Source organism: Tachysurus fulvidraco, chromosome 2, assembly GCF_022655615.1.
Source record: "Tachysurus fulvidraco isolate hzauxx_2018 chromosome 2, HZAU_PFXX_2.0, whole genome shotgun sequence".
Classification (NCBI taxonomy): domain Eukaryota; kingdom Metazoa; phylum Chordata; class Actinopteri; order Siluriformes; family Bagridae; genus Tachysurus; species Tachysurus fulvidraco.
Window position 1 is genome coordinate 22,640,479 of NC_062519.1, and position 13,143 is coordinate 22,653,621.

General features: G+C 40.8%; 1 protein-coding gene across 3 annotated transcripts in view; it reads right to left on the reverse strand.

The window, feature by feature from the left end:
• Positions 1-13,143, reverse strand: part of LOC113646190 (protein kinase C-binding protein NELL1) — a 183,209-nt gene that overhangs the window by 118,697 nt on the left and 51,369 nt on the right. For all 3 annotated transcript variants that reach the window (XM_047802902.1, XM_047802903.1, XM_027152256.2), the window contains exon 4: positions 4,458-4,628. In XM_047802902.1, the coding sequence (XP_047658858.1) occupies positions 4,458-4,628 (171 nt within the window). The remainder of the gene's footprint in view (positions 1-4,457; positions 4,629-13,143) is intronic.

Sequence of the window (13,143 nt, forward strand, 5' to 3'; positions counted from 1 at the left end):
TTTAATAGGAACACCTGTACAGGCAGTGCGAGGAATTAAATCGCACAGATACACGGTGAACATGAGCTACGGAGTTACCACAAAGACATCCGACGGCTCCATGAAGCACTGACCCGGATGTGGACGAGCTATGGTATTTATATCATTTCACATCCACATTAAAACACGCTCCATGTGAATTTTTATTAATACTTGCCACCTGCCATTCGGTGTTGGATGACAGTTATTTGTTCCAGATTGAGGAACATAAACAGCTGCTGATATCCTGCTATTTTGACGCTAAGAAAGTCAAGAGTTTCAGCAATAAAAACATCCAGTGAGCTGAGAGGAAGTCTATAGTAACTCAAATAAGTGTTCCTTACAGCTATGGAGGTTAAAAAGCATCTCATAAAGCACACTGAACCTTGAAGCAAATCTGTGTGGCATTTTCAGCATTCTGAATCACTGTACCTGTGATGTCTCTGTATAAACTGGTCATTTTAATCTAAAACAGAATTGTTAGCTCACTCATAAGCAAGACTAAAAATAAATAAGTAGTTGGGATCTTCTGATCCAGGCACACTTTCTGGTTCACATGTAGACTCACTGATCATATGAACCGGTCATGTTGCAGCCTTCAGCCCCTGTTGGTTTCTGCCCTGCTCTTTTCTAATGGCTCACAATACCATTCTCAGAAAACATGCTTGCTACTTACTGCTTTTCCATCCAAACTTGATTACACTTACATTTCCAGGGCATCGCAAATAATTTCATCATTCAGGTTTACTCTAAACTGGGGCAGTGGGAGCTCTCTAGTGGGTGTCACATCTGTGCTGCAGGGTTTCAATGATGTGCCAAATATTGCACACAGTGCTAATCTTACTGTCACAGATACACAACATGAGCAGAAACGAGCTCACATTCTAGCTGAAGGCATGTCTTTGTTAAAGTTAGCAGAGTTCAATTTCACCTCATTGCAACCCTGTAATACTGTCCTCACTGTCACACTAACACTGTCCTCACTGTCACACTAACACTGTCCTCACTGTCACACTAACACTGTCCTCACTGTCACACTAACACTGTCCTCACTGTCACACTAACACTGTCCTCACTGTCACACTAACACTGTCCTCACTGTCACATTATCACGGTCCTCACTGTCACACTAACACTGTCCTCACTGTCACACTAACACTGTCCTCACTGTCACACTAACACGGTCCTCACTGTCACACTAACACGGTCCTCACTGTCACACTAACACGGTCCTCAAGGTCACATTAACACGGTCCTCACTGTCACATTAAACGGTCCTCACTGTCACACTAAGACGGTCCTCACTGTCACACTAACACTGTCCCATTAAACGGTCCTCACTATCACACTAAGACGGTCCTCACTGTCACAATAACACTGTCCTCACTGTCACATTAACACAGTCCTCACTGTCACACTAACACTGTCGTCACTGTCACACTAACACGGTCCTCAAGGTCACACTAACACGGTCCTCACGGTCACACTAACACTGTCCTCACTGTCAAACTAACACTGTCCTCACTGTCACACTAACACTGTCCTCACTGTCACACTAACACTGTCCTCACTGTCACACTACCACCGTCCTCACTGTCACACTAACACCGTCCTCACTGTCACACTAACACCGTCCTCACTGTCACACTAACACGGTCCTCACTGTCACATTAAATGGTCCTCACTGTCACACTAAGACGGTCCTCACTGTCACACTAACACTGTCCTCACTGTCACACTACCACCGTCCTCACTGTCACACTAACACCGTCCTCACTGTCACACTAACACCGTCCTCACTGTCACACTAACACCGTCCTCACTGTCACAGTAAATGGTCCTCACTGTCACACTAAGACGGTCCTCACTGTCACAATAACACTGTCCTCACTGTCACACTAACACAGTCTTCACTGTCACACTAACACTGTCCTCACTGTCACACGAACACTGTCCTCACTGTAACACGAACACTGTCCTCACTGTAACACTGTCCTGCTCTCTCACTGTAACTCTGTCCCCACTGGCTTTCCTGTGACTCTGCAACACTCCCAAGTGTGACACTGTAATATTATGTTCTATTTTCAAAAAGAAAAAAAAAAACTCTCAGCCAACTTCGAACAAGCTTGTTCCAGTTGTAGTAGCTCCTAAGTGATTACTGACGAATGTTAGCTCAAGTCATTTTTAACTTCATTTCACGTGCTATATATTGTTTGTTTAGTTTCATGTGACTTCCAACAAACTTGTAGAAAACCTTCCCAGAAAACTGGAGGTTATCAAAGCTGTACTGAAACAACTCCATATTAATATCCATGGTTTTGCAATGAGATGTTACACAAGCTTACTGAACAGTTACTTATTTACACAGTTCCTGTGCCTCGGTGTGTAGTTTAGAGTGTAGCATTAAAATACAGCGAGAAATGAGCTGCAGTGAAATAATCTAAATCAGTATATGAGCCATGAAGCTAGAATGTGTACAGATTTAATACGTTTAATAATAAATAAAGGTGGAAATTGTAATTGCATATACATTTGGTTCAGAACTACCCATTTGCTACTCGTCAGTCTTTTCAGCTTTTCCTTCTATGGAGTGACGTCAGATCAACAAGTTCCCCTTCTCTACTGTTTGTACGGGTATTCGCTTTCGATCGGTTCTCAGAAAAGAACACAGACCACATTAATCCCTGTTTTGTGGAGAAAATCATCAACAGCAGCGATAAGGCTAATGGTAGCCAGGCTGCTTGTTGCTAACACTGCAGTTTCAGCACAAACTGTTGCATAAATGTTTAAAGAACAGAAGAAGAAGCCAATCAGGCCTGTAACTATAAAAAGTAAATGTTTTATGAGCTCTAAATGCTCTGACAGAGCAAACAAACCACACACTCAAAGGCATGAAGGCGTCCGTGTTTTGTTTTTGTTGTCTCAAGGTGAGAAATGACATTACGGCTTATAGATGACTTCTTATAACAATCTCACAAGGCTCCACGAATACAGACATTTATCTTTACCTGCTCATGATTCCTTGATCTGAAGAATTAGGTGCATTTGTATATAGCAGGCATGCCATCAAATGCTTTCTCTCAGCTTTTTTAGTAAAATTTATTGGTTCATATGTTGGATATAAATAAAGCCATAATTAAACGGCATCAGCTAAAGATGATGTTTTCGAGCTGTAAAAGCAGTTTGATGGTAGCTAGCTATTGATGATAATTCATCTTTCTACATGATTATAACCTTAAACAGTTGTTATTTTAAAAAAAAAAAATCTCCATCATTGACGTTCCCCCTCTTTTCTCCTTATTGGCTCACTATTGCAGTATAAAGTATTTCATGTAAATGAGATGTATTTAACAGCGTGGTAAGTGTTAACGAGTGTGTAGTAGCAGCGAGCTTTACATCCACTTATCTGATTCACGGTTTGTGCTCAGATCTCTCCGCTCGGTCTGATGCAACACCGCCATGGCTTGCACTCAATGTGGGAGATGTTTGTTAAATATGCAGATTTGTTAAAAATGCATTCCCGAGTTGCAACCTTTGTGATAAAACATGAAAATCAATTATGTGTGGGATAAAGACACTGACTGTCCTGACGTTTAAAAAGCCATACAGAAAAAAAAAACATCTCACCGACAACACTGAGCAGACTACTAATCTCAAACTCTGATTAAATAATAAATGTGCATCATTAAGTGGATATTAACAACATTAATAATATATAATAAATATAAATAATAAATCTGATATAAATATCAAATATATACTCCACGTTATTAGGAACACCATGCAACCAATCGTGTAGCAGCACCATGCGACTTGATCTTCTCATCCACGGGATGTATTTCGTTTGCTGTGTAAACGAAACACATCCCGTGAGGTTTAAACTCCTCATGATCAGAGGAGAATGAGCAGATCTGAGCAATATAGAGAGATAGCGAACTCAAATCATCACTATAAACAACTGTGCTGAGCAGAAAAGCATCTCTGAACACACATCAAACCTGAGCTACTGTACTTTACACACACACACATTCACTTCACACAGCAACCATCAAGACACACTCTGAGCACAGTAACACACTCCTTTGCCTAATTGAGATCAGTGGTTTTTATATCGATTGTCACTGAGCTAAAAAGACAGAACTGCGCTAAGCAGTACACCATCTGGAGAAAAAACAGTGTTAATCTTTATGCAGAGTGAATCAGTTCCCTTGTGGAGCTTCCATCTAATGACAGACAGACTATTCCACTCAGAATTCATCCGCATGGTTAGCTACAGATCACACACATGCTCAAGCACTTTTTTTTTTTTTTTTGCTGTCTGGAGTATGCATTCTGTAGAGTAGCAAACATTTAGCTAGGGTTAGCCAAGTTTAAAATTATACAAACCTACTGCGTTACCTAGGTACGAATGATATGAGTAGAGTGATAATCCAGCTTACCTGTTACAGTCCACGTGAAGCAGTAACTGACTGGCGCTAATGGACAGAGCAATTTTATGCCATTGACCGTCAGCTAATCGATATGGGAACGTCTCCGATCGCTGTTTTCCTTTGTGGCAGTACCTGTAGCGGATTTCCTCTCGAAGTCCGCTACTCTCCAGTTCAAAGTAGCTGGAAGGAAAAAGAGCGCAGCTTTTAACCACCATAATTACACAGATATACCATAACTACCAGGTTCTAACTGCCAAAACGAGGAGAAATAGTGCGATTCCAAAGCGTAGCTAGGAAGGTATTTATTTAACACAGATTAAAGGATGTGTCTGCATCATCAAAAACAAATGCTGCTAGATGTTTTAGTCATTTAAAATATTAGTAAAAGATATGAATTGTTCTGGTTAGCAACTTTATTTGAAAGTGAGAGATGACTACATGTGCTAGAATCAACGTGCTCTTCTTTTCTTCTGTTGGTCGTTTAAACTATTTGCAATTATAGATATCAAACCTCTAAGTCTGCTTGTTGCAGGCTACGGATTTGTTCTCCGTCTGTGCATGTGGTGTTTCTTTCCTCGCAGATGTCTTAGCAGAGAAAACACCACCAGCCTTTTTTGTTTTTTGTTTCTAGCTTAATAACACGGCTAGCTATTTAACAGATCCAGCTGCTATCAGACGTTTGAGCGATTTTAAAGCCAAAGTGGACATACATTACGTTTAACAATTCTAAGATTTCTGTCTTGATAAAAGTGAGTAAGGCTTTAGATCAATAGAAAGGAATCAGAAAGCTTACGCCATTATTCCACTTAGACTGAGCGAGAGAGCCTTTCTGAGCAGAGCTCGCCGTTTTATTTTTCCATCACCATCACCACCATCTCCCTCCAAACAGTAGGCATTAATATGCATGAAGCCTGAAAGACACACTGCTGAGTGGAATACCAAACAAGCTTCACAAGCCAAGAAATGCTGAGTTCTTTTCTCTTCATCCTCCAATACTTGTTTATTCTGAGAAAGACAGGCAGTAAGAGTAAGAGTTTCCCATGACGGTGTTGCCACTTGACTTGGCATGAGTATGTCAGGGGTAGGAGAGACCAGATTGAATAATCTAACATACACCATTTCATATCTGAGATCATTAGAAATGAAAAACAAGATAAAAAAATCCTTTTCAAAGTGACCAGGTTACAACCGGTGAGTTCGGCTGTGAATGCAGGTTGAGCAACACTTCATACTGTATCTGATGGGTGCAACTAGTATTATGAGTGATGTAAAAACGCTAAACCTTAGACGCACGTCCAGTTTTCATGATTCAGAAGAAATAACTAAGTACTATGTATAAGTACTAAGTATATTAAGTACTCAGTACTATGTATATTATAAGTACTTTGACCTCTCAGACATTCCTTAAGGAGATAGATGCTTCTGTTTTCTGTAGGATTTACACAGGGTCACATGGAGCCTGGAGTCTTTCTCAGGGGACTCAGGAACATGGCGGCCAGCCAAGACACCCAGACACACCCCAGCCCCACCCACACACCCCCAGACACCCGGACACTCACACCCAGAACCCCAGACACCCAGAAACAGTCACCCCAACACCCCACACCAACCACCCCCCTCCCTACACACACGCACACACGCACACACACACACACACACACACACACACACACACACACACACACACACAACAGTGTAGAGATACCAATCAACCTATAATATATGTCTGGAGGAGCAATATGGAACCTGGAGGAACCTCCCGAAGCACAGGGAGAACATGCAAACGCAAACACCCACCCACACCACACCCACCCCACACAAACACAGAGGGTGGTGGTGGGAATTGAACCCCTAAACCCAGTGTAGTGAGACAAAAAAAATTTCATTTTAATTTTAAAATGTGTATATTATTGTTAGAAAACAACAATAATACGTTACAGAGAAGCTGCAGACAGACAATGTTTCTTTAATGAATTACGCTCAGTCCTGCATGGTCAAAGCTCTCTCACTAACTTGTAGCTCTCGATCATGAATGGGTAAAATAAACAAGCGCTATTCAGATTCGGACTGCGTTACCTTTCACCCTCGGCTGCAAAAACATGTAAAATGAAATGTGCAGGCCAGTGTGTAATGTAAAATATTAATGCTGGTGTAGAAAAAGGTCACTGTTTATGTTAAAGCTACATGAACAGCAGACAGGATATCAAATCTGAACTGAGTATGAATTCAATCTGACACTTGTGTAGTTTACATTATTATTAACTGTGTGTGTGCTTGTGTGTGTGTGTGTGTGTGTGTGTGTGTGTGTGTGTGTGTGTGTGTGTGTGTGTGTGTGTATCGATAGATGTAGATATACTGTATAGATATAAATAATATGTGAAAAAGACCAAATACGGATCCTACAAGTGCCTACAACCCTAACCCTAACCCAAGATGTCAGAAAAATCTTATTGTGCGCACAATGCAGAATATTTTAATTTTGGGAAGCACTGAGCTCTGAACACTGAGCTCTGAACACTGACTACTGAGCATTAAGCACTGAATGTTAAACACTGAGTACTGACAACTGAGCATTGAACACTGAGTACTGAGTACTGAACATGGAATACTGAACATTATACACTGAGTATTAGACAGTAAGTTCTGATCTTTGAACCCTGAGTACTGAGCTTTGAACACTGAGTACTGAACACCGAGTACTGAACACAGAGTACTGAACACAGAGTACTGAGTGTTATACACTGAGTGTTGAACAGTAAGTACTTTAGAGACATGGTGAGCACTGAACACTGAGAACTGAACCCTGACTACTGAGCTTTAAACACGAAGTACTGTGCATTGAACACTGAATACTGAAAAACTTTGCAAATCTCAGTTCTCAGTGTTCAGTACTCACTGTTCAAATCTCAGTTCTCAGTGTTCAGTACTCACTGTTCAAATCTCAGTTCTCAGTGTTCAGTACTCACTGTTCAAATCTCAGTTCTCAGTGTTCAGTACTCACTGTTCAAATCTCAGTTCTCAGTGTTCAGTACTCACTGTTCAAATCTCAGTACTCAGTGTTTAGTTCTCAGTGCTGTTGAGTCACCAAAAAGATATTTTATGTTTTGTCCCACTTCGTACACGTTTATGAAAAGGAAACAAGGCAGGGCCGACGAGAACATGACAGACTAATTACAATTTGGAAGGTTTGGGACAAGTGTCTCATAGGTCCAGTGATTACCATTTCTTTGCAATCTAGGTCCCCATGTCACTTTTGATGAATGTCAAACAGGTCAAATACAGTATCAAAATATGGGCAGCACAGTCCAGCTATTGCCCTGGGAAATCACCTGAAAAATCAGGGCATGAGGGTGGAACTAGTCATGGCTGAAGGACTGTGATAGTTTATTCACATCGTTTACCCTGGGTACGGGACTGCTGAAAAAGAAGGTTACAATATCCATGGAAATAAATAACAGCGTTAACAATCATCTCTCAGCCAAGATCCATTCATTCTTTCTCTTTCTCTCTCTTTCTTTGTCTCTCTATTGTGTTTGTTTTTCCTAGGGGCAAAGTGACACAGAAAATAATACTTGTTGCTAGTACAGTGGTGCTCAAGTGGTTAACCCTTTCTGCTCCAGAGACACTGACCCTGTGCTCTGCCCCAAACCTCCAAAGTTGGGATATGCAAAGAAAGAACTTTTCTGTGCTGTAATGATTATGTCATTTAGCAGAACATGTCGTTTTTCTGTCATCTTTTCGGTATTTGTTCAGATGTATTGTAGCTTATCATACAGACACACTCCAGAAATCAGATTTCATCAGAACCAGAATTTCTGTGTGTGTGTGTGTGTGTGTGTGTGTGTGTGTGTGTGTGTGTGTGTGTGTGTGTGTGTGTGTGTGTGTGTGTGTGTGCTGAGACACTACAGAGTCTCAGCAGTATTGCATAAAGAGGCCACATGTCTCAGTACTATTTCTAGACCGCTAAGACGAGACCGGTAGGACTATTAGGGCAAAGGAAATGTAGGTATGACCCATCGTGAGATTCACAGCAAATCTGATCAGTTAGCACCGTTTTCTGTACCTCTGATTCTGCGCAGGTTCACCGAGAACCTGGACCTGATCAACAGTGAAGCCATTTTCAACAGCTCTTGAAAGCTTGTGCAGTTTCCATGGAAACATCCGCACAAAGCGTCTTATGTAAATCTTAAAACAATTAAGGTGATTCAGAGCGATCTCCTTTCACATTAAGTGAACATTAACAGCTCGCGGTTTGGTGAGTAATGAGGCAGGACATTAGCTGTAGCACGTCACCGTTTCGATCGTGCATTTACATCATCACTTCAGCATTAGCGTGGATCTGACAACTCATTTCTATCACCTTCTTTTTTTTCCCGGCGAGGCAGAGACTGACAGCACAATTTTACATCCCAGTGGAGAAAAATACATTTAGATTCAAGCGTGAATGAGTAACCAAGTAGACGACAATGCTGTCCAATTGCAAATCGAGCGGTTTCAGCCTGCGCTGTGATGGGATGAGCTTTTACAGTCAGTCAGCTCTGAATCCACAGCAGTAACACGTCCATGTCGGGCTACTGAACCAGCGCTGATCCTTCTTCAGGAACTCCAGAACATGTGAATATACTGAAATCTGTCCCAGTGGTCTGTTTACTCTGTTTGTGCTGTAACATGTACACTACTGACACCCAGTTACCAATCATCTTACAAACAAATCTCTTCTCGAAGGAGAGAAGGAAGGAAGGAAGGAAGGAAGGACGGAAGAAAGGAGAAGAAGGAAGGAAGGACGGAAGAAAGGAGAAGAAGGAAGGAAGGACGGAAGAAAGGAGAGAAGGAAGGAAGGAGAGAAGGAAGGAAGGGAGAAAGGAGAGAAGGAAGGAGACAAGGAAGGAAGGGAGAAAGGAGAGAAGGAAGGAAGGAGAGAAGGAAGGAAGGGAGAAAGGAGAGAAGGAAGGAAGGAGAGAAGGAAGGAAGGGAGAAAGGAGAGAAGGAAGGAAGGAGAGAAGGAAGGAAGGGAGAAAGGAGAGAAGGAAGGAAGGAGAGAAGGAAGGAAGTGAGAAAGGAGAGAAGGGAGGGAAAAGGAAGAAAGGAAGGAGAGAAGGAAGGGAAAAGGAAGAAATGAAGGAGAGAAGGAAGGGAAAAGGAAGAAAGGAAGGAGAGAAGGGAGGAAAGAGAGAAGGAAGAAGGAAGGAAGGAAGGAAGGAACGGAAGGGAGGAGAAGAAGGAAGTAAGGAGAGGAAGTAGGAGAAGGAGGAATGAAGGATGAAGGAGAGAAAGAGGAAGGAAGGAGAGAAGGGATTAAGTCAGTAATGAAGTAAGAGTAGGTAAAGTAAGGAAGGAATGACTTGATTTAATTAATAAAGGAAGTAAGTAATTGAGTATCGAAGTTCTTCTTTCCTTCTCTCCTTTCTTCCATCTCTCCTTCCTTCCTTTCTTCCTTCCCTTCCTCCTTCCTTCCTTCATTCCTTCCCTTCTTCTCTCCCTCCTTCCTTCCTTCTTTCCTTCCTTCCCCAAATTTTTAAAGTGTAAATATCTTAAGAAAGAGTGTACAATGTAAAAGAAACAAAGACAAGCATGACCTTGTTTCTGAATTCAAAAGACAAAAGTGATCTGAATGATGTACGACCTCAAAAGAAAAGCTCAGGGCAAAGTCTTTGTGAGAAGATCTGTGTGTGTGTGTGTGTGTGTGTGTGGACCAGAACTAGACATGAAATTCATAAGAAAAAAAACAAACAAAAACAAAACAAACATCAAAACGTCACTATGTACAAGGTCTCTTTGAGCTCATGTTACACAATTATTATCTTTTTGAGAAAAAAAAATGAACATATCTACACATGTTGCAGAGCGGTCACATGTCCTGTGCAGGGGGGAAAAAAAACAACCACATTTCCATTTTGTCTGTTGAGTCTCAAATAATGACAGAAATCCACCACTCGTCTGTTCTGACCCTGGCCGAAAGCTTTTTAACCAGCCATCATTCAGACTGAAAGCCATAAACTAGCTCCGTCTGCTTTTATAGGTAATACAGCCTCAAAGAGTGGCTCTCAAACTGTCAGCTCGATGGTGAACGTTCTCTATTCTTTATCGTCCCTCATCGCAGCTACCATCCACAAAAACCTAATTTACACACACACACACACACACACACACACACACACACACACACACACACACACACACACACAGCAATAATTCACTAAAAGAAATATTTCATGCTCTTCCACACAAATGAGGTGAAGCTTTTCACCCCGAGGCTAAAGGTACCGCCAGCGATCCGGAGAATTAGTCCGAGACTTCGTTGCAGTTTGTCACTAATAAGAAGTCTTTTATTTTCTCGGTCATGATGACTGGGTTTTAGTGTCCAGTGTGGAATAAAGTGATGTCCATTACATCAACAAGGTGATGTTTTATTATAATAAACAATGAACACATCTGCATTTGGAATGTTCTGCCTGCTGAATTGTAATATTCTAAACAATATCTCTGCCTTTTCTTGAGGAATCTTGAGGAAGGAAAGATGATACGGAGTGCTGGTGGAGTCATGCAGCCCGGTGTAGAGCGTGATTTATTCCTCCTTCACCACAAGAAGAACTTGTCAAAAGTTTAGATTTAATTCCAAGTTTAAACAGATGTACTGTATGTGAGACTCAAACTCAGCATAGATTCTGTATTTGTACGAACATGGCACGAGGGCTCCAGACACACGTGTGCCACACGTACGATGCTGCTTCTGGCGTAAAATGAGTTTCGTGTGCAATAGTAAGCTACCTGGTTGGAGTTTGGGGATATAGATGAATCGGTTACGCTGAGGGTTTTCCATGCATACAGGTTGTGTGTGTTTTGCTATGGATTGATCTGACAGGACAGATTGTGTGACAGTAATGAGGGGTTACATTTTAGAGGAGATGTAACTATACATCAGGGGTAGGAGAGATAACATCCAATAATCTAGCTTACAACGTTTCATATCTGAGATCACTGAAAGACAAATGACAAGATAAACGAATAATAATAATTTTCAAAGTGACAAAATTACAACCGAGTTCAGCTGGAAATGGACGTTGGGCAACACTGATATCTGATGGTTGCATCTAGTGTTATGACTGATTTAAAATCCTAAACCCTGAATGTTCATCAGATTTCTGTAGGGTTTATATGTAATGTCCTTCACACACACACACACACACACCCACACACACACAGTATATTTAATGTACCACACACGCAGACAGTATATGTAATATACTACACACACACAGAATATATAATATACCACACATACATACCAATACACACACAGTATATTTAATATACCACACACACACACACACACACACACACACACACACACACACACACAGAGAATATATAATATACCACACATACATACCAATACACACACAGTATATTTAATATACCACACACACACACACACACACACACAGTATATTTAATATACCACACACGCAGACAGTATATGTAAGATACTACACACACACAGAATATATAATATACCACACATACATACCAATACAAACACAGTATATTTAATATAACACACACACATATACACACACAGCATATTTAATGTACACACACACGCACACACACAGTACAGTATTTTTAATATACCACACACACACACACACACACACACACACACACACACACACGGTATATGTAATATAGCACACACACACACACACAGTATATGTAATATAGCACACACACACACACACACACACACACACACACACACACACACACACACACACACACACACAGTACAGTATTTTTAATATACCACACACACACACACACACACACACACACACACACACACACACACACACAGTATATGTAATATAGCACACACACACACACACACAGTATATGTAATATATTACATACACACAGTATATTTAATATGTTATACACACAGTTTGACTGACTGCTGTGTTCTAATCAGGTTAATTAACACTTCTGCTGGAGTTGAACATCTCTGCAGGATTTGATGATGTCATTATTATACATTAATACACAGTGAATCGATCGCGCTCATATCATTTAATCTAGTTATTACATTCAATTAGACACTTTAGCTTAAGCAATAAAATCATGTTTTCTGGAGAATATTTTAGATAAACTAAACCCAATATGTTTATTTTCAGTCAACACTATTATAAAAATCTTTGAACGATGGCTCCTCCAACCCAAAACCTGTAAAATACTGTAAAGTTCTCAAAATGAGAGTGTCTTTGTTTAAACTACCATCTTCCATCAGCTCAAAAACCCCTCCATCTTTCTTAAGTCTATATTTATTTCCTAATACCAGTAAATCCACACGGAAGGTCTCAGCGAGGTCCGAAGCGCTCAGTTGTCTTTAGCTAATCAAATACGTAGACACCTGATGATATTCTGACCTTCAGTGAACGTGTGGAGATGTTCTCCAGTGCATTTTACAGAAGAACAGGAAAGACTTCCTGTCTCTGGAAGCTTCCTGTCTCTCAAAATTAAATTATTACAATATAAGCTTTGATTTTTGGCTCAGCATCAGATTCCTGGATGGAATAAAAAATGCTGAGCGGAATAAATCTTCTGTCATCATCATCATCATCAGCCTCAGCAGTCTGGAGTGTAGTGAATATGAGCGAAGTGGATCATTTACTCGAACAACATTTTCTTCCTGAATACA